Raw genomic sequence first — 27825 nt, 5'->3', positions numbered from 1 at the left:
TAACCTGTGATTTTTACCGCAGGTTGAACGCCGTAAAAATAAAACCCAAAAATCTATGGGGTAATTGCTTGCTTTTTTTCCATTCCACCCCACAAAATAATTTTTCAAAGTTTCCCAGTACAGTATATGGTACATCAAATGGTGCCATTAAAAACTACAACTTGTCCTACGAAAAAATGAAAAAATAAAAAATGTATGGTTCCTGGAATGCAAGGAGGGAAAAACAAAAATGAAAAAACTAAAGATTAAGGCTGGGTTCACACGACCTATTTTCAGGCGTAAACAAGGCGTATTATGCCTCGTTTTACGCCTGAAAATAGGGCTACAATACGTCGGCATACATCTGCCCATTCATTTGAATGGGTTTGCTGACGTACTGTGCAGACGACCAGTAATTTACGCGTCGTCGTTTGACAGCTGTCAAACGACGACGCGTAAATTGACTGCCTCGGCAAAGAAGTGCAGGGCACTTCTTTGCAACGTAATTTGAGCCGTTCTTCATTGAACTCAATGAAGAGCAGCTCAAGATTTACGAGCGTCACAGACGCCTCGTATATTACGAGGAGGAGCATTTACGTGTGAAACGAGGCAGCTGTTTTCTCTTGAAAACAGTCTGTCTTTTCACACGTAAATGCCTGCTATCGTGTGCACATACCCTAAAGGGTCATTAAATGGATAAATTGTAAATAAATTTTGTTTTCATCTAAAAAGACATATGGGAGAATGGATCTCCTGAACGTAATGTGAACCTAGGCTAACACAAGTCATCCTCACTGCTACTCTACTATTGCCTGAATGTCTTCTGTGCAACACCCCCCACCCCCTAAGAATTGCTCTAACAATTCTCAAAATGTATCCAATTATTTTTAATTCTTCATTGTATTTAAAAATGTCATTTATTTCGTCAGATGATTAATTTAATGTAACATTTTAACATAAATATATTCAGCAAATCTTTCATCTTGTTCAGTGGCATCCACAAGACTTGACCACCATGTTCCGGTGCTTCTTTAGTATTACGTTGTTATTGTTGTCATAATAAAGGACTGATGTTGCTGAGAGTTTGGTGGGAGCGCAGCATGCTTTGGGAACGCTTTCTGGCTTCATAAGGTGAACCTGCGGGGTAAAACAGCAGCAACTGATAAATACTGTACAGCTTTACTATATCTTAAGTAAAACAAAGCATAAACAACCTGGCCAGCCAGCAAACCACACACACCCGGAGAGTCTATATGAAATACACAACTCATAAAAAGAGCAATTCTACTCAGCCAGAAGGCTACGATTCAGGAGTTATTTTATTTTCAGAATCTTGACTGTTTTTCTTGGCAGAATGTTTGCTAGTTTACATTGGATTCCCTGCTTATTTCAAAGCTTGCCTTGAGCGCTTCTCGGTAATTTGCCGGTAGATGGCTTCATCCTGCTGGATCGGTGGCAGGCACACATGTTGATTTGTCTTTTGTGTTGTTACTTTGTAGCGACTTTATTAGGCTCAGATCTTATTCGCTTATCCTGGTGGTGAAACTTAATAAACTAGAAGTCTGAGATTTGGCTGTTTTTATCAGTTCATTTGCTTTCTCTGAGTTAATAAAATAAAATAAAAAATCCCAAATATAAACCATTGCACACTGCTGTTACTGTTTTACTTCCTTCTATTCATGTTTTATTTTACTTAGTCTGGATAGAAGTTGACTACATGGTAACACAACCCCCTAAATGAGGCACATCCGGAATGTAACCTTGTATTTGTATGCAGGGAGAAAAACAGCACACTTTCTGATCTTTAACGGAATAGGAAGTTCTTCAGACCTAGGGGATTAGTCAACCAATGACCACAGTAGCAGTAATAATATTGTAATGGGGAAAGGGTTTGGGCGGCCTCCTTTGGTAAGTTGTAGCCTTCTTTTGATTATTTTTCTGTAGAAACCTGAGACATTTTGGCCAATGAAAACTATGTTCATGTTTTACACATTTTTGACTAAAAACTATATGATTTAGCTTCATTACTAGCAAAAAACTCTGTTAAAAATATATTATTAATTCTGATCATTATTATGTAGACTCTCTTTCATTCATAATGCGCAAACTAGTAAAGCAAATACAAAAGTACATAGTACACTATGTGACATTTTCTTTACTTCACTGACAGTAAGTAATTCTGGTGTTCATGTGAAATACATTCCACATTATATTAATGATCACTTAATTTGGGTATTTCCATAATTTACATTATCACCAATCACTAGAAGGGGGGGGGGGTGTCCTGAGCCCCTAGTTACTTATCGCTGCACCCCCTGCAGTGAGGAGAAGTTTGAATGTGGGGCAGACGAGCATGCACCCTGTCGCTTTATTCAATTTCTATTGGACTGACGGAAACAACCAAGGTGCCTCCGTCAGTCCCATAGACTTTGAATAGGGCGGCACCACGCATGGAAGGGGTCGCAGTGATCAGAAACTTATCATCTATCGTGTGAATAGGTGATAAATGTCAATTCTGGGAATACCCCTTTAAATGGGTTTCCCACAATCAATCAGCTATGCTATGTGTGTGATTGATGGACGTTTGGTGGAAGTTGCGTGCTTGGATGTGTTTTCATATCTCTCATAGAGTAAAATTGATATGACATACACATGTGTACAACCCTCAGCCAGGAAGGGACACAACCATATGGGGTTAAGAAATTGTCCGCACATATAGAAGCAATAGGATTTTATATAATTTAGTTTCTTCTCAGTAATTTACATGTAGACTTCCATTTGTGTTTTGGATTATTGCATCACTTCATAACCCAGTTACCCTTCAGCTTCTGGACTAATTATTTTCTGATACAATGCCGTTTACCATGTTTCATTGCTGTTGGACTCTTTTCTTTAGGCTCTAGAGGCACCTGCCCAGTGAAAGGGCACATGCTGCCCCGGGGCACTAATTATTATTGATGTATTGAAAGTTGGTAGTGTAGTCTACATTCAGTACTTATATACATATAATGTAATACTATTGGTAGATGATTACTATTCTGGTGGCTTTGGTGGTGGATTTACTAATGAGAGGGACCTAAGGCATAATGTGCCTACAGACTCCAGATATGTAATACATCACTTACTTATTGCATGATGATCATACCTTGCATGCTGTTGTGCATACATACTGTAATTGAGCATGTTTAGTCTTAATAGTTCCACTTTTGACTTCTTTCATAATACAGTATCATAAATGGCTTGGTTCCAGGTTATTCTTGGAAATGTGAGACAGGCATTGATGCTACCCTTCAAAAACAGGCTTTCAGCCTTGTGTAATGTAGACTGCCCTTAGCTAAAGCCAAAGAGGCCTCAGCTCTTTAGATGTCTATTTGGTATTTCATGTTGTAGCGTCCAATGCCATGGACAGTCGGGATTACTCACCCGCTGACGCCCGCAGCCATGGATCTGTGAGTGCTGGCCTGCATCTCCTCCCTATGAGACGCCAGCACTCCCTTCCGCTCCTTTCTGCTGTGTCCCGCACATGAAAATCATCATCTATTAGCCCATGATTCCCTGGACTTTATGAAGGGCCCTGCCCCTTAACTCCTTGCCTGAGCGTTGTTGTGTTTACCCGGGTTAGTCTTGCAAATGGTCCCTTAGTGTTATCCTGTTACCAGTGTTCCTGTACCTTCTACCTTCTACCTGTATCCTGTATCCCATGCTACCTTTGTTCCTGTGCCTTAGAAAGTTGGAGTCGTGTTGTGCCACCGATCACTCCTGCGGTGTTACACCACGCCTGGTGTCTGCTGCCAAGGTCCTATCTGAGCCTAGACGTTGCTACTGTCTGAACTACTACAGGTCAACCTAAAAGCACAGGGAACATAACACCCAATTAGAATATGAAAATATGTAGCTAACACGTATCGTCAAAAATAGTAATCTTTATTGATAATAAATAGCAACAATACATGGTATCACATAAGTATATATAAATGAACACAATAAAACAGGTCATATACGAAGAGCAGCACAAGAGAGGTATAGATGTATTTATACCCAGAGGTAAACAGAACAACCCTATTCAGACAAGACATACCATGCCATAGCAACATATGTTTTGTATTTTATGGTGAGGTAGGGTATGGTATGTCTTGTCTGAGATGGGTTGTTCTGTTTACCTCTGGGTATAAAGACATCTATACCTCTCTGGTGGTTCTCTTCGTATATGACCTGTTTTATTGTGTTCATTTATACACCCCGTTCCAAATTATTATGCAAATGTTATTTTTCGCTGATTTTCCTAAATAGTCGATGCAAATGACCGTCAGTATAATCTTCAAGCCATCAACCGTTGGAGTATAATGCAAATTTTATTGAACAAATCTCCTAATGATAACAGATTTTTTTTTAGAAGTAAAAAACTCAAAATGCACAGTTTCAAATTATTTTGCACAACAGAGATCAAAACATTTTAAAGGTTGTAAAGAGAACTAAAAATGGTAATTTGTTGAATTTGCAGCATCAGGAGGTCATATTTACAGAAATCAACAGCTCTTTCAATCCAAAAAAAACTTAACAGGCCAAGTTACATGTTAACATAGGACCCCTTCTTTGATATCACCTTCACAATTCTTGCATCCATTGAATTTGTGAGTATTTGGACAGTTTCTGCTTGAATATCTTTGCAGGATGACAGAATAGCCTCCCAGAGCTTCTGTTTTGATGTGCACTGCCTCCCACCCTCATAGATATTTTGCTTGAGGATGCTCCAAAGGTTCTCAATAGGGTTGAGGTCAGGGGAACATGGGGACCACACCATTAGTTTCTCTCCTTTTATGCCCATAGCAGCCAATAACACAGAGGTATTCTTTGCAGCATGAAGATAATTTTGCTATGGAAGGCACGGTTCTTCTTTTTGTACCACGGAAGAAAGTGGTCAGTCATAAACTCTACGTACTTTGCAAAGGTCATTTTCACACCGTCAGGGACCCTAAATTGGCCTACCAGCTATCTCCCCATGATTCCAGCCCAAAACATGACTCCGCCACCTTCTTGCTGACGTCGCAGCCTTGTTGGGACATGGTGGCCATTCACCAACCATCCACTACTCCATCCATCTGGACCATCCAGGGTTGCACGGCACTCATCAGTAAACAACACGGTTTGAAAATTAGTCTTCATGTATTTCTGAGCCCACTGCAACCGTTTCTGCTTGTGAGCATTGTTTAGGGGTGGCCGAATAATAGCTTTATGCACACCTGCAAACCTCTGGAGGATCCTACACCTTGAGGTTCGCGGGACTCCAGAGGCACCAGCAGCTTCAAATACCTGTTTGCTGCTTTGCAATGGCATTTTAGCAGCTGCTCTCCTAATCCTATTAATTTGTCTGGCAGAAACCTTCCTCATTATGCCTTTATCTGAACGAACCTGTCTGTGCTCTGAATCAGCCACAAATCTTTTCACAGTACGATGATAACGCCTAAGTTTTCTTGAAATATCCAATGTTTTCATACCTTGTCCAAGGTATTGCACTATTTCAAGCTTTTCGGCAGCAGAGAGATCCTTTTTCTTTCCGATATTGCTTGAAACCTGTGGCCTGCTTAATAATGTGGAACGTCTATCTTAAGTAGTTTTCCTTTGATTGGGCACACCTGGCAAACTAATTATCACAGGTGTCTGAGATTGATCACAATGATCCAAAGAGCCCTAAGGCTGGGTTCACACGACCTATTTTCAGGCGTAAACGAGGCGTATTATGCCTCGATTTACGCCTGAAAATACGGCTCCAATACGTCGGCAAACATCTGCCCATTCATTTGAATGGGTTTGCCGACGTACTGTGCCGACGACCTGTAATTTACGCGTCGTCCTTTGATAGCTGTCAAAAGACGACGCGTAAAATTACAGCCTCGTCAAAAGAAGTGCAGGACACTTCTTGGGACGTTTTTGGAGCCGTTTTCTCATAGACTCTATTGAAAACAGCTCCAAAAAACGGCTGAAAAAATGGCGCGAAAACGGCAAGAAAAACGTGAGTTGCTCAAAAAACATCTGAAAATCAGGTGCTGTTTTCCCTTGAAAACAGCTCCGTATTTTCAGACGTTTTTGGCTCAGTGTGTGAACATACCCTAAGGGTATCTGCACACGTAGTGACCAAAAACATCTGAAAATACAGAGCTGTTTTCAAGGGAAAACAGCCCCTGATTTTCAGAAGTTTTTCGAACAACTCACGCTTTTCGCGGCGTTTTAGCTGCGTTTTTTACGTCCGTTTTTGGAGCTGTTTTCATTGGAGCCTATGAGAAAACGGCTCCAAAAACGTCCAAAGAAGTGTCCTGCACTTCTTTTGACGAGGCTGTATTTTGAGGCGTCGTCGTTTGACAGCTGTCAAACGACGACACGTAAATGACAGGTTGTCTGCACAGTACGTCGGCAAACCCATTCAAATGAATGGGCAGATGTTTGCTGACGTATTGTAGCCCTATTTTCCGATGTAAAACGAGGCATAATACGCCTCATTTACGTCTGAAAATAGGTCGTGTGAACCCAGCCTAAGACACAATACCATCCATGAGTTTAATTGAAAAACTAATAATTAAATGTTTATGACACTTAAATCCCATATGCATAATAATTTGGAACACGGTATATATACTTCTGTGATAACATGTAATGTTGTTATTTATCATCAATAAACATTTATATTTTTGACGATACGTGTTAGCTACATATTTTCATATTCTAATTGGGTGTTATGTTCCCTATGCTTTTAGGTTGTTCTACATTCTAGTGGGGACTCCATTGTTCTTTTGTTTGAGGTTTCTTCTAGGTTTACAATGAACTACTACAGGTACCCTTGTGCTTGGACTATATATACCAGGGGTCTCAAGCATGCGGCCCCTGGGGCTGTCATCTGTGGCCCGCGGGACACAGAGCGCTAGTATAGGCTCTGCTGCAAGACTCTGGAATTCCCTGACATCGCTGTCCACATATGAACAGCGATGTCTGGGGCTACCCCAGAGCCGGAGTCTCGTGCAGAGCGCTAGTACAGGCTCTGCTCCTGGACTCTGTGGAATTCCCTGACATCGCTGTCCATATATGGACAGTGTTTCAGGGTCTTCCCCTGAGCGGAGTCCCGGGCAGAGCGCTAGTATAGGCTCTGCTCCGGGACTCTGTGGAATTCCCTGACATCGCTGTCCATATATGGACAGTGTGTCAGGGTCTTCCCCAAAGCGGAGACCCGGAAAGAGCACTAGTATCTGCTCTGCTCCGGGACTCTATGGAATTCCCTGACCTCGGTGTCCATGTATGGACACATGATGTCTGGGGCTTCCCCAGAGCCGGAGTCCCAGGCAGAGCACTAGTATAGGCTCTGCTCTGGGACTCTGGGGAAGCCTCTGACATCGCTGTCCATACATCGACAATGATGTCAGGGGCTTCCCCAGAGCAGGAGTCCCAGTGATGTCAGGAGCACAGCTGGAGTCCCAGGAAGAGCCTACTAGCGCTGACATCTCTGTCCATATATGGCTCTGCTCTGGGACCCCAGCTCTGGGCAAGCCCCTGACATCACTGTGGCAGCATCTGTGGAGGGCACTGTGGCAGCATCTACGGTGGGCACTGTGGCAGCATCTACGGTGGGCACTGTGGCAGCATCTACAGTGGGCAGTGTGGCAGCATCTACGGAGGGCACTGTGGCAGCATCTACGGAGGACACTAGCATTATCTAGGGGTGTGTTGCATTATTTACAGAGGGCACTGTGGCAGCATCTACAGAGGTCACTGTGGCAGCATCCACAGAGGGCACGCGGCAGCATCCACAGAGGGCACTGCGGCAGCATCCACAGTTGCTGCAACAGTGCCCTCCGCAGATGCTGCCACAGTGCCCTCCGCAGATGCTGCCACAGTGATGTCAGGGGCTTGCCCAGAGCTGGGGTCCCGGAGCAGAGCCACTTCTAGCACTCTGCTTGGGATTCCAGCTCTGCTCCTGACATCACTGTCCATATATGGACAGAGATGTCAGGGGCAACACCAGAGCTGGAGTCCCGGGCAGAGCGCTAGTAGCAGTGTGGCACTATCTGTGGCACTATCTAAAAAGGGGCTGCCCAATCTTGACGTGTGTCTGCCAAACGCTGCTAACTGAGCCGCCGGACTGCATTTAGCGACACTTAAACTGGTATTATTATAGTAATGTAGTATTATTATTATTGTAATATAGTGTTACAGTAGTTCAAATAACTAATTGATTAACAATAATTTTGTATTGTATCAAATTTGAAAGTAATGCGGCCCGACCACTTCACATTTTTTCTATATGTGGCCCACTTACCCGGCCGAGTTTGAGACCCCTGATATATACATTGACTTGGTACACTGTTTGGCCAGCTGCTATCCTGCTATGGTGGTACGGCCTAGTGGGTCCACATACACACAGATCGTGACAGTACGCTCAGGCCATTGACCCCGCTGGTCAACCCAAGATCTTGACGACATCACAATTCATGCAGGGGGATATGCTAGTCTGCCAATTACGACAGGACTAACTCCTCCAAGCGGTAAACGCCATTACACATCGGCTGGATACACAAGCTACAGTCATCTTCCGCATCCATTCCTGTTCCACCGGCTGTTCCTCCTGCTACACCTCCTGTCAGTACCAGTGCTGACTCCCGATTCTCGCTGCCTTTACCTTCTCGCTACGACGGAGACGTGAGGCCCTGCAGGGGATTTCAGTCTACATGCCAGAGCATTTTCTTCTGATGGCGCAAGGATTGCATTTATGGTCTCGCTCCTTACTGGAAAGGCCCTAGCATGGGCGAATCCTATCTGGGAACATCAGGGACCGGAGACCCGTGACTTCCAGTGTTTCCTACAGACTTTTCGCATGGTATTTGGGGAACCTGGATGAGTCTTCTCAGCAGCTGTATCTCTTCTGAACCTTCGCCAGGGGGACACCTCCGTGGGTGAGTACGCCATTCAGTTACGCACCCTGGCATCAGAGCTGTCCTGGAACCACGAATCCTTGGTGGCTACATTCTGGCAGGGACTGTCTTCTAAAATTAAAGATAAGCTTGCCAATCGTGACCTGCCACCTACCCTGGGTGACCTCATTCTTCTAGCCACCCGGATTGACATGAGGATCCAGAGCGATCCCAAGAGGTTCGTCAGGAGCGAAAATTCCCTAAGCTGGCTCCTATCTTCCAGCAATACCTGTTGCCCTTACCAGTTGTTCCACCAGAGGAGCCTATGCAGGTGGATCGGCTCAAACTGTCTGCCCAGGAGAAACACCGCAGACGCACTTCGGGACTTTGTCTGTATTGCGGCCTCGGAGGCCATGTTGTGCATTTGTGCCCTCAGAAGACAAGAAAACTTCAATGCCTAGGATTGGTTGGAGAGACAACCCTAGGTGGAACGGCGCTAAATAGAAAGTTCTCCTCTAAACTGTCCATTCCCGTGACCATAGTGTCTGGTGAAAAGACGCATCGGGTCTCTGCCTATCTGGACTCAAGGTCCACAGCAAACTTCATGCAAAAAGACCTAGTGGATCTTCTCCAGTTACCCACAGTCCCTCTGGAGACGTCTTTGGCTGTTGCCTCGGTGATTGGACTGCCTTTGCCGACCCGATCGTATCTGAAACCAAGCCGCTGAAGCTCCAAGTTGGGAGTCCTTCATTCTGAACTAATTTCGTTTCTGGTTTTGCCTAAAGCCGTCAATCCCCTCCTACTGGCTCTGACTACATGCCCCAGTCCTGGACTGGAACTCCGGAGAGAATCTCCAATGGGGTTCCAAATGTCGCAGATGCTGTCTGTTACAGATCCATCCTGTTGTAATGGCAGGAAGGAGGTGAAGGGAAAGTGAGCCCTAATCTACCCACCGCCCTGTCCCTGCCTACTTGCAACGACCCGCCCTAGGCGACGGGGTACAACTGGGCGGCGGTCCCTACGCTGTCTAAGTGCACGGGAGAACAAACAGGGAACACGCAAGGGAAGGGGCTGTAGCCCACGGAACGCCGCGAGGAAACGGAGCGGTGAATGAATAGTCAGGACCAGGATGAAGTGGAGTATACCAACGTGAGCACGGAGAAGGAAGCAAGCCAGGGGCAAAGCGAAGCAGGTTAAGCGGAACTGCAGCAAGGCAGAAGCACGGCAGAAGCAGGCTGGAGCAAGCAGCAGTGGGGCCAGGAATCCAGAAGAATTACAAGCACTGAGGAAGAGAACACGGCAGGTAATAAAGGACAGGGGGCGGAGCTAACTCCGACTGACCAGGCCGCGATAGGCTCTCCCACTCCTGAGCCTGCCACCCTGGTTGGTGGGAGACGGTGTCAGTCTAACAGGTCTGGCCTCAGGTGTGGATTGATTAATCCCAGGAGTATACCTAGACGTAGTACCTGGCAGATCCCTAACAGTACTCCCCCTTTTATGAGGGGCCACCGGTCCCTTACTAAGAGGACCCGGTTTAGTAGGGAAGAGAAGGTGGAACCTCCTGATCAATACCCCAGCGTGAACATCACGGGCAGGTACCCAAGTCCTCTCCGGCCCGTATCCTCTCCAATGGACCAGGTACTGAAGGGAGCCCTGGACCATCCTACTGTCCATAATCTTGGCCACCTCGAATTCCACCCCCTCAGGGGTGAGAACGGGAACAGGAGGTTTCCTCGAGGGGGACCAGGACGGGGAGCAGCATTTGTGGAGGGAGGCATGGAAGACGTCATGTATGCGAAAGGATGGGGGCAGCTCCAGACGGAAGGATACAGGGTTGAGGACTTCAATGATCTTATAAGGTCCAATAAATCGGGGAGCAAACTTCCTGGACGGGACCTTAAGGCGCAAGTTCCTGGACGACAACCAGACCAAATCCCCGACGACAAACCGGGGGTTAGCAGAACGTCTACTATCAGCCTGAATCTTTTGTGCGCTCTGGGACGCCTCTAGGTTCTTCTGAACCTGGGCCCAGACTGTGCACAGTTCCCGATGAACATCCTCTACCTCAGGATTATTGGAACAACCAGGGGAAACGGAGGAGAACCTTGGGTTAAACCCGAAATTACAGAAAAACGGGGAGACCCCTGACGAGTTACTGACCCGGTTATTCAGGGAAAATTCCGCAAGGGGAAGGAATGAGACCCAATCGAATTGACAGTCAGAGATGAAACACCTTAAATATTGTTCCAGGGATTGGTTAGTCCTTTCCGTTTGGCCATTGGTTTCGGGATGGAAGGCGGAGGAGAAGGACAGATCAATCTCCAACTTTTTACAAAAAGCTCTCCAAAATAAGGAAACAAATTGTACCCCTCTGTCAGAAACGATATTGACTGGTGCCCCATGGAGACGCAGGATGTGTTTCACAAACAAAGAAGCTAACGTCTTGGCGTTAGGTAGCTTCTTCAGGGGCACAAAGTGGCACATCTTGCTGAAGCGGTCTACTACCACCCACACCACCGACTTGCCCTGAGATGGGGGCAAATCGGTGATAAAATCCATGGAGATATGGGTCCAAGGTCTCTGGGGAATGGGCAAGGAATGTAGTAGGCCCGCAGGTCGGGACCTAGGGGTTTTGGACCTAGCGCAAACCTCACAAGCGGCGACGTAAGCCCTAACGTCTTTAGGCAACCCAGGCCACCAATAGTTTCTGGTAATGAGGTGTTTGGTGCCCAAGATGCCAGGATGACCAGATAGAGCGGAGTCATGGTTTTCCCTGAGTACCCTTAGCCGGTATTGCAGGGGAACAAACAGTTTGTCCCCAGGGACGTTCCCGGGAGCTGAACCCTGATCAGCCGCAATATCAGAAGCTAAATCAGAATCCGTGGCAGAAACGATTATACCAGGGGGTAAAATACAAGCAGGATCCTTCTCGGAAGGAGGATTGGCCATGAAACTACGTGACAGAGCATCAGCCTTAATATTCTTGGACCCAGCCCTATAGGTAACCAAGAAATTAAATCTGGTAAAGAATAGTGCCCACCGAGCTTGTCTAGGATTAAGCCTCTGGGCCGATTCTAGGAAAACCAGATTCTTGTGATCCGTAAGGACCGTTACCTGGTGTCTGGCCCCCTCCAGGAAGTGCCGCCACTCTTCAAAAGCCCATTTAATGGCTAGAAGTTCGCGGTTGCCAATATCATAGTTACTCTCCGTGGGCGAAAACTTCCTAGAGAAGTAAGCACAGGGGCGGAGATGGGTGAGGGAGCTGGTACCCTGGGACAAGACGGCCCCCACTCCCACCTCGGATGTGTCAACCTCCACAATAAATGGCTCCTCTTGGTTGGGCTGAATCAGCACGGGGGCCGAGATAAAGCACTTTTTGAGGGTCTCAAAGGCCTGGACGGCCTCAGGGGGCCAATGGAGGACATCAGCACCCTTGCGAGTAAGGTCCGTAAGAGGCTTAGCGACGACCGAGAAGTTGGCAATAAATCTCCTGTAATAGTTGGCGAACCCTAAAAAACACTGTAACGCCTTAAGGGAGGCAGGTTGGACCCATTCCGCCACAGCCTGAACCTTGGCAGGGTCGATGCGGAATTCATGAGGAGTGAGGATTTGCCCTAAAAATGGTATCTCCTGTACCCCAAAGACACATTTTTCAGTCTTAGCAAACAGATTATTCTCCCGAAGGACCTGGAGCACCTTCCTGACATGCTCCACGTGGGAGGACCAGTCCTTGGAAAACACCAGTATGTCATCAAGGTACACAACAAGAAAATTACCCAGGTAATCTCTCAGGATTTCATTAATAAAATTCTGGAAGACAGCAGGGGCATTACACAACCCAAAGGGCATGACCAGGTATTCGAAATGACCCTCGGGTGTGTTGAACGCAGTTTTCCACTCATCCCCCTCTTTGATGCGGATAAGGTTATATGCCCCCCGTAGATCGAACTTAGAAAACCATTGGGCTCCCTGAACCTGATTAAAAAGATCCGGAATCAAAGGAAGTGGGTACTGGTTCCTTACGGTGACCTTATTCAGGTTACGATAATCAATGCACGGCCTAAGACCACCATCCTTCTTCCCCACGAAGAAGAAGCCAGCACCTACAGGAGAAGTCGAGGCCGAATGAAACCCTTGGCCAGGCATTCTTGGATATACACCCTCATAGCTTCACGTTCAGGACATGAAAGATTAAATATCCTACCCTTAGGAAGCTTGGCACCAGGCACCAAATCGATGGCGCAATCGTAATCTCTATGGGGGGGCAACACCTCGGAGGCCTCCTTAGAAAACACATCGGCGAAGTCCTGAACAAACTCAGGAAGCGTGTTTACCTCCTCCCGGGGAGAAATAGAGTTAACAGAAAGACCTGACATAAGACATTCATTACCCCATTTGGTAAGCTCCCCAGTATTCCAATCAAACGTGGGATTATGCAACTGCAACCAGGGAAGACCTAAAACCAGATCAGACGATAATCCCTGCATCACCAGTACAGAGCACTGCTCCAAATGCATGGAGCCAACCAGGAGTTCAAAAACAGGAGTATGCTGAGTAAAATAACCATTAGCAAGGGGAGTTGAGTCGATACCTACTACAGGGATAGGATAAGGTAAATCAATAAAAGGCATCTTTAGAGACATAGCAAATTCCACAGACATGATATTAGCAGATGAGCCAGAATCCACGAAAGCACTGCCCGTGGCAGACCGGCCAGCAAACGAGACCTGAAAGGGAAGCAAAATTTTATTGCGTTTCACATTAACGGGAAATACCTGTGCGCCCAAGTGACCTCCCCGATGATCACTTAGGCGCGGAAGTTTTCCGGCTTTTTATTCTTGCGCCTGGGACAGGTGTTCAGTAGATGCTTGTCGTCCCCACAGTAGAAGCAGAGACCATTCATTCTGCGAAACTCCCTACGTTGTCGAGGGGACATGGAGGCCCCGAGTTGCATAGGTACCTCCGAGTCCTCCGTGGAGGGGCGAGGGGACGGGACCTCGGGGGGGATCGCAGAAAAGTCAGAGGGGAGCACATTGAAACGTTCAAGCTGACGTTCCCTGAGACGTCGGTCAAGTCGTACTGCTAGGGCCATAACCTGGTCAAGGGAGTCAGAAGAGGGGTAGCTAACCAGCAGATCCTTCAGGGCGTCAGATAATCCTAACCTAAACTGGCACCTTAGGGCCGGATCGTTCCACCGAGAAGCTACGCACCACTTTCTAAAATCAGAACAGTATTCCTCAACCGGTCTCCTACCCTGACGTAAGGTCACCAGCTGACTCTCGGCTAAAGCAGTCCTGTCAGTCTCGTCGTAAATGAGTCCGAGGGCAGAGAAAAAACGATCAACAGAGGAAAGTTCAGGGGCGTCAGGAGCCAAGGAGAAGGCCCACTCTTGGGGCCCTTCCTGGAGGCGGGATATGATGATACCCACCCGCTGGTTCTTGGAACCTGAGGAGTGGGGTTTTAGGCGGAAATACAGTCTGCAACTCTCCCAGAAGGAGAGAAACGTCTTACGGTCCCCTGAGAACCGGTCAGGTAACTTGAGGTCGGGTTCTAGAGGTGAGGTGAGGGGTACTACTAAGGCAGCGTCACCCTGGTTGACCCTCTGGGCCAGGGCCTGGACCTGTAGGGAGAGGCCCTGCATCTGCTGGGTCAGGGTCTCAAGGGGGTCCATGATAGCGTCAGCGTAGGAGAATGGTAGACTAGGTATGGGCTTGTAATTATGTAATTGCAGGAAGGAGGTGAAGGGAAAGTGAGCCCTAATCTACCCACCGCCCTGTCCCTGCCTACTTGCAACGACCCGCCCTAGGCGACGGGGTACAACTGGGCGGCGGTCCCTACGCTGTCTAAGTGCACGGGAGAACAAACAGGGAACACGCAAGGGAAGGGGCTGTAGCCCACGGAACGCCGCGAGGAAACGGAGCGGTGAATGAATAGTCAGGACCAGGATGAAGTGGAGTATACCAACGTGAGCACGGAGAAGGAAGCAAGCCAGGGGCAAAGCGAAGCAGGTTAAGCGGAACTGCAGCAAGGCAGAAGCACGGCAGAAGCAGGCTGGAGCAAGCAGCAGTGGGGCCAGGAATCCAGAAGAATTACAAGCACTGAGGAAGAGAACACGGCAGGTAATAAGGACAGGGGGCGGAGCTAACTCCGACTGACCAGGCCGCGATAGGCTCTCCCACTCCTGAGCCTGCCACCCTGGTTGGTGGGAGACGGTGTCAGTCTAACAGGTCTGGCCTCAGGTGTGGATTGATTAATCCCAGGAGTATACCTAGACGTAGTACCTGGCAGATCCCTAACACCTGTCCAGTCTCCTCTGCCTCAGTCATTGGCAGGATTACCCCCTCATTTCTCTCAGTTTGCGGATGTCTTCAGCAAGAAGGAGGCTGAGACGCTTCCTCCACACTGGGCTTACGACTGCCCCATTGAACTGGTTCCAGATGAGTCTCCTCCCTGTGGATTGGTATACCCTCTCTCCTTGCCAGAGACTCAGTCTATGTCGGCCTATATCAAGGAGAATCTGGAGAGGGGTTTCATACAAAAAACCTCCTCCCGGCCGGGGCCGGGTTCTTCTTTGTCAAGAAAAAAAGACGGATCTCTTCGAACTTGCATTGATTACCATGGTCTCAATCAAATCACTGTCAATAACAAATATCCGTTGCCACTAATTTCTAAACTATTTGACCATATACGAGGATTTTTCTAAATTAGACTTGCGTGGGGCTTACAATTTGATCCGAATCCGTCAAGGTGACGAGTGGAAGACGGCGTTTAACACTTGAGACAGGCACTACGAATACCTGGTAATGCCCTTCGGTCTGTGTAACACTCCCGCGGTCTTTCAGGAATTAGTCAATGATATCTTCCGAGATCTTCTCTATGTCTGTGTTGTGGTCTATCTCGATGATATTCTGATTTTCTCTCCAGATCCGATGACACATCGGAGGCATGTTCGTCATGTTCTGCTGTGTTTAAGGGAGAATCGTCTTTATGCCAAGCTGGAGAAGTGCGTCTTTGAAAAAAACTCTCGCCCTTCCTGGGCTACATCATCTCGGATCAAGGTCTCAAGATGGATCCTCAGAAAGTAAAGTCCGTCCTGAAATCACCACGTCCTCAGGGCCTGCGGTCCATACAGCGTTTTTTGGGATTCACCAACTTCTACCGGCAGTTTATCCTAAATTTCTCATCATTGAAGGCTCCCATCTCTACTCTTACCAAGAAGGGTGTGAACGCCAAGTTGTGGACTTGAGAGACAGAATCTGCATTTAATAGCCTCAAGAATGCCTTTACCTCAGCCTCAATCCTCCATCATCCTGACATCTCTCGACAGTTCTCGTTGGAGGTGGATGCTTCCTCTGTTGGTGCAGGTGCACTTCTGTTCCAGAGAGGCCTCAAAGGAAAGGCAGTGATATGTGGCTATTACTCAAGACTTTTTTCCTCCGCAGAGCGCAATTACTCTATTGGGGATCGGGATTTACTGGCCATTAAATTGGCTCTGGAGGAGTGGAGACATCTGCTATAGGGTGCAGCCCACCCCATCCTGATATACACCGACCACAAGAACCTTACATATCTCCAGTGGGCTCAACGGCTGAACCCCCGACAAGCCAGGTGGTCACTGTTCTTCACCCGGTTCCAATTTGTGCTCCACTAGCATCCCGCTGACAAAAATGTGAGGGCCGATGCCCTATCTAGGCCATTTGAAACAGAGGACACTGTGGACTCCCCTCAATGTATCATAGACCTGTCCTGCATTATTTCTGCTAACCCACTGCAAGTTAGAGACATCCCTCCGGGGAGGACGTTTGTGCAGTTGGCAGACAGGAGGAAAATCCTTCGCTGGGGACACAGCTCTAAACTGGCTGGGCACGCGGGGGTTTGTAAGACGCGAGATCTCATTGCTAATAATTTCTGGTGGCCCACACTGCCCAAAGAAGTTGTGGACTTTGTTGCTTCCAGCACTGTGTGTGCTGGAAGGCAGATACAAGAAGAAGAGTACCACCTCAGTATCTTCCGGGTACCAAAGTCTGGCTGTCTTCAAGGAATATTCGTCTAACGGTGCCTTCGTACAAGTTCGCTCCCAGGTTCCTCGGACCTTTTGAGATCCTACAGCAAATTAACCCTGTATCTTACAAGCTTTGGCTGCCTTCTACTCTCAAGATCCCCAACTCCTTTCATGTTTCCCTCCTAAAGCCTGTGGTTCTGAATCGCTACACAAAAACGTCTAGCCCTGCAGTTGCTCCCAGCATTTCTTCCGATGTGTTCGAGGTTAAGGAGATCCTGGACTTCAAAAAAGTAGGAGGAAGAACTTTTTATTTGGTGGATTGGAAGGGGTTTGGTCCAGAGGAGAGGTCCTGGGAGCCAGAAGAGAACCTCAATGCTCCTACCCTCATTAAGAAGTTCCTCTCTCGCTCTGGCCCCAAGAAGAGGGGGCATAAGAGGGGGGATACTGAAGCGTCCACGGCCTGTCGGTATTACTCCCCCCCCCAGACGGCCGCAGCCATGGATCTGTGAGTGCTGGGCCGCATCTCCTCCCTAGGAGACACCAGCGCTCACTTCCGCTCCGTTATGCTTTGTCCTGTAATGAAAATAATCATCTATTAGCCCATGATTCCCTGGACTTTTTTGAAGGGCCCTGCACCTTTACTCCTTGCCTGAGTGTTGTTGTGTTTACCCGTGTTAGTCTTGCAAATGGTCTCTTAGGGTTATCCTGTTCCCAGTGTTCCCGTACCTGTATCCTGTATCCCATGCACCCTTGGTTCCTGTGGCTTAGAATGTTGGAGTCGTGTTGTGCCACCTGTCATGCCTGCTGTGTTACACCACGCCTGGTGTCTGCTGCCAAGGTCCCATCTGAGCCTAGTCATTGCTACTGTCTGAACTACTACCATTGTGCTTGGACTATATATACATTGACTTGGTACACTGTTTGGCCTGCTGCTATCCCACTACAGCAGTATGGCCCAATGGGTCCACATACCCACAGATCGTGACACGTGACTTTCTGGATGAGCTATCACTGCACCCCTGGAAAAATATATGGGCAAGCTACCATTTCTATGAAGATTAACCAATGTTCCATATCTTCTTCATTTGAGATAATGTCTTTTATTATGGTTTGATGAAATCCTAAAGAATTAGAAATGTTTTTATAACACTTTCTCGACTGATACATTTTATTATTTTTCTCAGGTCTTCTGGACCTGAAACAAGCCGTTCATACATAGAAATCTTCCAATGTGTCTCACTTAAAGCTGTTCTGTCCAGTAGACTGGGTTGTAATTCCAGTGTTTGGTTTCCATTAGTTCTGGTAAATATGGTGCAATAAGTTATCGACTGTAACTTTGTTCTATAGGCAGTAATAATTGAAAAATGTAGTCATGTGTTTACTCAGGTTTCCTTTACTAGAACTATTCCTGGAAGGGGGCACACACTTTTGCACAGCAATGCACAATGGTGACTAGTATTCATACCTCTTATTACTCTATTACTGGTACACTAATACACATAGTGGACCTTTAAATTGTATTATTTGTCAAATATGTGCAGATTATTGTAGAAAAAAGCAAGATAGTAGTCTGTGAGACTTATATTGTAGAATAGTTATGAATGGAATGATTCTGTTAGCAGTTTCTACAGAATGTTAAACTGTTTATCACTGACACTTGGTATCAGTTATTTGTGCCTATCCCAGTGTGGATTTTCATGGGAGTCTAGACAACACTTCGGGGTATCAGTAACATATGTATCTCAGCCCTGTGATTTGATATAAAAGATCCATTCACTACAATTCATCTCTTTTCAAAGTTGTCTGAATCTTGGTAGAATCTGTCTCTAAATTCCTTATCAAGAGGATTTGTTCAGAAACCTAGTAGGACAGTCAAGCAGTTAAAAATTGTCACTATGTATCAGTATACAAATGCGGAGCCAAAAGCCTTGCTGCTAATTAAAGAAAGTAACAATGGAATTGTTCTATGCACTAAGCAAATTCAGAACACTCAACCCTTTTCCTGCCAAGGACGTATCCTATACGTCCTGGTAGGGAAGAATCACTTCCGTAGCCAAGAATGTTACGTCTCTGCTACTAAAAAATCTATCTCAGGCTAGATCGCGGGTAAAGTTGTAATCTTGGTTTTGTTTTAAAGCCATGCTGTTTCTGTCAACTATTTCCTTTAGCCCCATAGATATTGAATGGAGCAGTAAGGCGCATGCGTGACCACTGCTTTTGTCAAACTTCTCCACATTGCAGTGTTGCAGTGAGGAGGAAGGGGGGGCTTGGGACCCCCGTTCTAGTAATCAGTGGTGGGGCCCCCAGCGATCAGACTTATCCTGTAAATAGGTTATAAATGTCCTTTATGGGACTGCCCTTTAAGTCGATATATTGGGCTTTTTTAATTTTAAGGTGTGGTATCTCTTTCCGTATACTCTTCTAGGGCAGGGGCACCTCCCTCTATTAACTAGATATCAGTGTCTCCTATTCTGGCAGACCCAGCTCATCCATGCATTACATGGCCGACAAGTAATACCACATTTACTCTCCAGCTACTAAAGGGAATATTTATGGTTGGCTACCCCTTCCCCCGGGGGTTTTAAAAGATGGATCTGTGGCAATTACTAGCTTCATTTCCAAATAAGTCATCTAGATGAGACCAACCCTTTAAACCAATGATGATTCATTCTATAAAAACATAAAATAGTAAAACTTAGCCGTAAAAATGTGACTGAAATACTTATGTAGCGCTTTCACAAGCATATTTTGTGATAAATTTCAAAATCTGAAAAAAGTATTCATATGCTATACGAGGTTTAAGTTTATAAAAATTTTTTTTCGGGGGGGGGGTGTCTAGGTCATTAGAAAAGAGGTCTGCTTTTTTTCCCTTTAAACAGTGGCAATCTTGTCCATGGGCTGTGACTGGTAAGAAAAAGGGGCTACTTCTCACATTCTTTTGATGGAAAAAGACCCAGAAAATATAGGTTAGTTGCTGACTGCACTTCAGTTATATACATCTACAGCTGCCTAAGGAGTGGTTGTGATTTTTATTTTATTTTTTCATTTTTTACAAATAAGTATGTTTTAATAAAGAGATAATAACCAAAAATGTAGCTACCTAGGCAAGCAAATAGCCCTAGTCCCATAGTCAAATTCTAAATGATTGCAATTATATTGAAGGACTGATTACTTCACTATCAATTTCTTTTTATTTCTAACATGAATATGGATATTGTATGGCCATGGGTGTTGTCAAAAATGTGGTACTTGTGGTCTTTTCATGGATCCACCCTCACAAGTTACTGTGTGGCATTAGCCTGTATTCAGTTTGATATCCATAAAGCCAATAATATCTGATCTGCACAACCGAATACCCAAAATGTGTCTAAAATGTGATCGTTCAAAGCAGCAAAGTGTATATTTAATCTGATAATGTAAATGTTGACATCAGATTTTAAATCAGTACATAGGACGTTTCTATTGACTCTACAACTGAATCTAATTGCATGTAACCTCTATATATCCTGTTCTCTCTGTCACCCAAATGGCAAGCTTCATCCTTAGTGTTTGTCTCCTAAAGACAACTCTTTTCCATATGCTCTTTTAGAGCAAATAAACATCATAGAGGGGGGTTCCCCCGTTAGTCTCTGGGGAAACAGCATGACCATTTGTTACATGGTCAGCCATCAATCTAGAGCGGCTCTTCTTACTTGTTTGCAATCATCTACCAGCTGCCCTAACGTCATGCAACGGAAGTTGGGAGTGATTCGGCCACTTATATTGTGCCATTCAGTCCTTTGAACTATTTAATCTGATAAGCCATGTTCATGACCTTGTTCCTCAGTATTCATGACAAGTAAGGCATCGTTCACATCTGCGTCAGGGCTCCGTTCTGGCGTTCCATAGGTTTCTGTTTCCATGACCATTGATGGAAATCATGTTTTGACGGAATGAATAGCGTAGTTTCTGTTTGTATCAGTCAGGGCCTCGTTCTAACGGGAAACTCCGATGGAACGCCAGAACGGAGACCTGACGCAGATGTGAACGAAGCCTTAAAGGACTGGAATTTTGCAGGCTTCTCTGCATTGTCCATTTATTAGTCCCTATCTCAGCTTACAGTCCACAGCAGTCTACCTTCTGCGTGGAAAATATTCTTCTTCCTTCATATATTATTCTTATTATTATTATTGCTGATTCAGAATCAGGCCATTACTTGTCTTCCCAGTACCTCGTGTTCCCTAATCATCATTACATGTGGATGAACCCCTGTTATTTAGGATGGCTAAAAATCAAGACATCGAATAAAATTGAATAGCAAAACTTACTAGTGATTGTAGTATTGCATGATTGGTGGCGTTCATACAGGAATCAAGTGGAAACGAACATTCTCCCTCACAGTAAAATGCTGAGTACCCCTGTGGAGCGATTACCCAGTCCTATAGTATGTAAAAACATAAACAGGTCAACGCATTTACACAGTGTAATGATGGACAGGTAAGTGTTATTCATTTTTATATTGCATAGCCATAAAAGCAGATCAAATATATGGACCCTTTCAATAAGTACACCTGTACTTATAGGTACACTTATTTGTACACCCTTTCAATAGGCTAAATCTGCACTTTAATTCAAGTCTGAATCTTCAAAGAGCCAATAATATTTGCACCATACATAAAAAAGATTTTTAGAAAAGCTTATTATTATAGTGTATTTTTCATGACTACTAAATAATGAAGATATACTACAAAAAAACTATTTCTGGTTTTATAATTCAGCCAAATAAAATAATGTTTTATTCAATGCGTATCTGAATTTTTTTTAATTTTTTTCCTTAAGTATTACATGTAAATGTATGAAACTTTTTAATCTTTTTAGGGGAAAGTAGCATCGTTTCCGGTCTGCAAGCTCTCGGTAGATGTTCAGAAATCTTTGGACACTTAAAAAAAAAATGCATCTACCAACAGTTAATACTAGACAGGGAGGTAGGGTGTGGAGGGGGAAGCTGTAGCAGTATCTCTCCCTTGTATCTTTGTAAGACTCATGCTGTGTCAGGGGAGGAGGAGGTGTGGGATTATGCTACAGTCTCTATGTTAACCTGTATGTGAGACTCTGGCTATGAGGAGAGGGAGGAGGAGGGAAGATTATGCTACAGCCTGAGACTCCTGCTGTGAGAGGGTGGCAGCAAGGGAAAGGCAGCTGATTGCTGTGCTCTGTGTGTTCTGACCAATGACAGCACACCAGGTAGAGCCTGCCTACTCAACAAGCTTGTGAGAGGGGAGGGAGGAGGTGGGGTATTATGCTACACTCTCTACCTCAACCTGTGTGTGAGACTCATGCTGTAAGAGGGGTGGGGCAGCAAGGGAAAGGCATCTGATTGGTCAGCGCACACAGCAGAGCTGTGACATCCCACAAGGATACTCCGCTAGCATGGAAACAGTAAAAGTGAATTTAAAACAGTGATGCAGAGGAAAGGTGAAAGACAAATGATATGCAGGTCAGACACAACATTGCTGCCTGCTCTACATCTAATACACATCTACATCTGTCTAAGGAGGGATTTTGTTTTTTTTTATATGTGGATCATTATAGTTCAAAAGCATTTTCCACTTTTATTTTTGCTAAAATTCTATACATCAATAAAAAAACAATATCTGTTGGAGAAAAACACCATGAGTAGATAAGACCAAATAACAATAAAGGACATTTACCAGCCAACCTAAATCCCGAAAGCTGACGTACAACTCATGCCTTTTGCACACTTGTCTGCCATCAGGGACATGCACATGATCTAAAATGACATAACAAATTTACATATATAAATTACACTTGTCTAAGAGTACACATTTGCAAATTAAGTACACAACTAAAGTTTCTAGGCGGTGTGAAGGAGGGTGTGTGTGTAACCACACATGTTTGTGCACCGTGTTCCATATATAAACCTCTATGTAGACAAATGGGTCCATAGAATGACCATATGGACTTGCATGTGTAAAGAAACATACACACGTACCATAGGCCCCTGAGAAATAATTTACCACCTTCCCGCATTCCATGTTGAATCTAATAAAAAAAACTCACATAATAAGCTTTACCAGAAGTAGCATAAAAATGCAACTATACAGCAAATAAGCAAAACAACACACTGAACAGATTAATGACTATAATGCTGACATATGCTTTATAAATAAAAGATATATACTTAAAAATATTTACAAAGCTGCACACAGTCAACACTGAATGTAAAGACTAATGTTTTTGATGGAAAGATTTTTATATATTTATGTTGCCTTTGCCAGAGCTTTGGATGCACAATTATTTATCCTGCCTTAGTTATGAAAACATGCAAAATTTTTCTCTAACCATGTGAAATATTTTGCCCACAATAAGTATGTTTATAGAAAATAACAATATACAGCTTCAGGTTAGATTTCATCATAGCAGGAAGTTGTTTAACGGACGTAATAGTTGGTGAGGCGCCTACTGGACTTAAAGGGAATGTGTCGCTAGAATTTTTTTTTTTTAGTTAAACAATTAATATATAAGTGATTACACATTGTTTTAATTTTTTACATTTTTTCACAAGTCAGGAAATATTATAAATTAGATTCTAATTTATAAAATTTCCATGTGCTGGCCACTAAAGGGAGCAGTTCCCAAAATTGCAGCATGGTCAATGTGGTAAACCAACCTCATTGCTTTATGCTGAAAATTTGGGGTAGACACACTCTCTCTAGTGTCCTCACACAATCCCCCCTCCCTTATTCTGGCGAGTGCCAGGAGAAGGAGGGGGTTGAATCTTCAAACCTCCTACACTGTGTGCCGCCATTTTCTGAGTGACTGCACAGTGTAGGAGGATTAGATACAGTGCTAAGCAGACAGTATAACACGAACATAATACACACATCACATAGACTAACATAAATTACCTGCTCCTGCCGCTGCTGCCGCCTCCGCTCCTATTCCTTGCGCCTTCGCTTCCTTGAACATATGGCCGGAAGCCGCGGCCGGAAGTAGTCATCTTACTGTCCGGTAGCTGCTTCCGGTCCACAAGAAAATGGCGCCGGATTTCGCTCTGCGAACAAGCTTCGTTTTGGTCTGTGTGGGAGCAGCGCATGCGCCGTTCCCACACAGACGGCGTACGCTGAGGAGAATGAAACGGCTCCCGTTCGCATTCTCTATGGGGTTGTATGTGCCGTATTCCATCTCTGTATGTGTCGTTAATCGACACATACAGAGATGAAAAAAAAATGGCAGCCCCCATAGAGAAGTAAAAGTAAGTACAAAGTAAAAAGTAGAACACGAAAACACAAATAAATAAAATTTATGTTAATATCATATTAAAAGCAATATGATAAAAAAAAAAATAATTCATGACACCTTCCCTTTTAAGTCCCCTAAGCTCCATGGCAGACATAGTTAGAAGAAGTCGCTGTGCAAGAACCATATATTGGTCTCTTACTGCCTAACAGCTAATATGTCATGAGCAAGGTGGCCATCATATATCTATTCTCTCATGGCTCCTGGAATCTATTTCTCTGGTATCTTGCAATCCAATACTAATTGTGATCTAAGGGAATCATCAACACAGTCCATGACACGCAATCTTTTAGATAGTAGGATGAAATTATTATTTTTTAGGTATGTTGGTAGGCCCCCTGTGCAGACACCTTAAAGAGATTTTGCACCTTACAAACTATGTGTATAGAATGAATATTTCAGTACATGATACAATACACACTATGGGGGAAAATGTATCAAATGTTCTACACCAGTTTTCCGGCCTAAAAAAGTTGCAAATACATCAAGTCTTTTGATGCATTTACGCCGCTCCCATAACTTTAGTAAAATATGTGGGGGGCTTAGTAGAAGTGGGAGGCCCACCCGTGCCCCAACACATTTACTATAATTTACCCTAGATGCTGTCTTAAATTATGGTGGAAATCTACACCAGCTCTTAGCTGGAGTAGATTTCCCTTTCTGGTGCGAGGACAGCAGAATATGCAACAAATTTAATAAATTAGCCACATCTCACTCCTGAGGGCTATATAACTGACGTATGAAACACCAGTCTAAGTAAATTTCCTTCATCATATTTTAGTTCCATCTATTGTTAACATTAAAAAACACGAATATAAGTTAGCTTTAAAGAGGACATGTCATCTCTCCTGACGTGTCTATTTTAGTAAATACTTGTATTCTTCGTAGAACACAACTCTGTGTTGTGCCGTTCCTCTATGAATAAATTGACATCTGGGTGTTCCCATTTCCCTTGTGAAAGAAGCGTGTCCCTACACAGTCCAACTCTGTCATTGTCCAATGAGTGCGAACAGTCTGTGTAAGGACACTCCTCCCAAATGTTAACACCCAATTCTCAAATTATTCATATATTTCTAGTAGGAATAACAGAGGAACTGTTTCCTTAAACAGACATGTCAGGAGAGACAGGTCCTTTTTAAGCACAATGAAAAGACACAATTCATTTTGCCACACAAGTCTTACCAAATACACCAGGCAGTTTGTTGGGATGTGGAAGATCACTGTGTTTCTTCTGTTGCCTTTTTTTTAGCTGTTTAATTGCTCTTGTTGATCTGATCTGGTTTTTACTTGCCCGAAAAAATGTGACCATGAATGGCTGTTTGGAACGAGGTGCCCGTCTTCCTAAGATGCCCGCCAAGCTTGGATCAACACTTTGTCCTGTTACATTAAAGCACATCATTATAGTATATAATGTGTACTATGTAATCTTCAAATTATACATTTAGAGGAGTATTTTGCCTGAAATGTTTCAGTTTATTTAGTATTTTTATAAAACTTGGATGCATTCTCCACATTTGAAAATGTATGTGTATATATGTGTTAACACAGATGAATGGGCAATTCAGTACTGGCGTAACATAAAACCAAACGTAGGCTCTATTCACATCACGTTCGCAGATTACTTTCGGCGTGAACTTTTGAAAGCGCTTGTACAGTTGCATACATCTGCCATTGACTACCATTGTAAAAAAAAAAGAAAATGTTTTCTCGAGAGATCCCCTTGTTTTGAAAAGCGTAGTCAACTGCACCTTCAATACAGTTTCAAAAAAGTTATAAGAATGTTATATTGACATACCTTTTGGTAATAGAAGTCTATGGACACACTGCACATATGTCAGGAAGTCCTCCCGAAGTTTACAACGAAAGTACACCTCAGACGTGATGTGAACAAAGCCTTAAAGGTTAACCCCCCCCCCCCCAAACCTGTGACCATTGGCGCATAGAAAACACAACAAACTTATGAAATGGAAGCTGTCACTTGATGCTATTAAAGGGAAATCTCAGTCAACAGCTTGTAATAATCTTTCGGCTATAGAAACCAAATTAGTTCTGCTAAAGTAGATGATATTTATATAAACGGAGCCAAATAAGAAAGCCAAGATGACCCATCTCTACATGTGTAATGAAAGTCAACATGCAATTTCCACTTAAGACAGTAATTCTTAGTGTTTAACCTCACCGTCGTCATTCTCCACATAGAGGCGCAGCCCTGAATTATATTTTGAGTTAAGCAACCAGTGGTTACTGGCTGCTGTCACATCAAAGACCAGCCACCCTTCATCCCCAGCCTGTATGCTCTCGTGGTCCAACAAAGTTAACTCCGGCTGTCTATAAAAGAAAGAGATGGTATATATTACATGTACTTAATATCATCAGCTAGATTTAGGACTTCACCTGACTAATATAAGGTCCGGCTCTAGTGCAGCTTAGTGTTCTCAGTAAGATAAAGGCACATACCGGTTAGCAGGCTCTCGATGTATCTCGTAGATGCTGATATGAAGCGTCCTGTTTAACTGTCGTGAAAAACTGCGGGTTTTGAAAAGCCGAAACTCAGCTGCTGTCACAGACTCTCCAGTTGGAATCTGAGTCATGTCAAACTTAAACTCTTTCCAGTATGGCTTCTGATGGAAGATATCTCTGTCATTTTCAACTGTAAACATATAAGGAAGTATTTTCTTATTCAAGTGTTACCCTAATACTACTGTTAGATAAAACAACTGTGCCTCACCATAACAAGTAAAATACAGGAAGGATCACCCAATAAATGACTGAAACACAGGAGTATTGTTCTGACAACGTGAAACCATTAAGAAATATTTGACATACCATATAGGTAATCCATGCGACTTCTACGGGGCCCCTGGAGAGAGTGGCCCAGAAATGTTTGACTTCATCCTTTATTTTAGTGGATGGTGAGAACCTGCTTAGCTCCTCTTTACAGGCCCTACAAACATTGGTATGGGGGAATTAAACTAATGACCATGGAAAGGAGATGGGGCAAATAAGATTCAAGCCCTTTTGTCCTAGATGTTTAGAGGTCTGGTAATTAGAGTTGAGCGAATTGATTCAAAATAAATCTAATTTGGTCTGAATTCCATAACATTTTACAGAATAAAAAAAGGATCACCTGAGCTCAGGCAGGCTTCCCCATAATGCCTTGGAGGCAGCCTTCCCAAAATACACTACGGTTATCCCTCCCTCTTCCCATATAGGTTGCTGTCCCTTTCACATTACTAATGCTGGCTTGGCATTAAGAGCTTAAAAGGGGTTAGATACTGTCCTAGCAGACATCAGAGAGTCAGACATGAGTTTTCAGTGCAATCAGGATAGTTTAGATTTGCGGGGAAGTTTTTAACCCTAATCGAATTGGAGGGGCGATTTGACTGAATCGACCCGAAATTAATTTTGGGAAATTCGCTGATCTCTAGTGGTAGTGTTAACCAGCACAATAAGGGGACCCTATTTTAATCTGTGCTATGGGTCCCCTCACCTCTAGGTTCTCCCCTGATCGATAATTAAAAAGATAGATAGACAGACAGACAAATAGATATGAGACAGACAGATATGAGATAGACACATGATAAATAGATAGATAGACAGATATGAGATAGACACATGATAAATAGATAGATAGTTAGTTAGACAGATATG

The 27825-nt window shown here is 44.4% G+C and overlaps 1 protein-coding gene across 1 annotated transcript in view; it reads right to left on the bottom strand.

Annotated features, from left to right (window-relative positions):
* Positions 1-896: 896 nt before the first annotated feature.
* Positions 897-27825, bottom strand: part of LOC142741072 (bone morphogenetic protein 8B-like) — a 70105-nt gene continuing 43176 nt past the window's right edge. The window contains exons 2-7 of the mRNA XM_075850461.1: positions 26632-26824; positions 26354-26502; positions 25357-25551; positions 22566-22645; positions 21183-21293; positions 897-1116 (exon numbers count right to left, since the gene is read on the bottom strand). Coding sequence (XP_075706576.1) covers positions 967-1116; positions 21183-21293; positions 22566-22645; positions 25357-25551; positions 26354-26502; positions 26632-26824 — 878 coding nt within the window. The 3' untranslated portion in view covers positions 897-966. The remainder of the gene's footprint in view (positions 1117-21182; positions 21294-22565; positions 22646-25356; positions 25552-26353; positions 26503-26631; positions 26825-27825) is intronic.

Source organism: Rhinoderma darwinii, chromosome 2, assembly GCF_050947455.1.
Source record: "Rhinoderma darwinii isolate aRhiDar2 chromosome 2, aRhiDar2.hap1, whole genome shotgun sequence".
In the NCBI taxonomy this organism is placed as follows: domain Eukaryota; kingdom Metazoa; phylum Chordata; class Amphibia; order Anura; family Rhinodermatidae; genus Rhinoderma; species Rhinoderma darwinii.
This window is presented reverse-complemented; position numbering and strand designations above follow the sequence as displayed.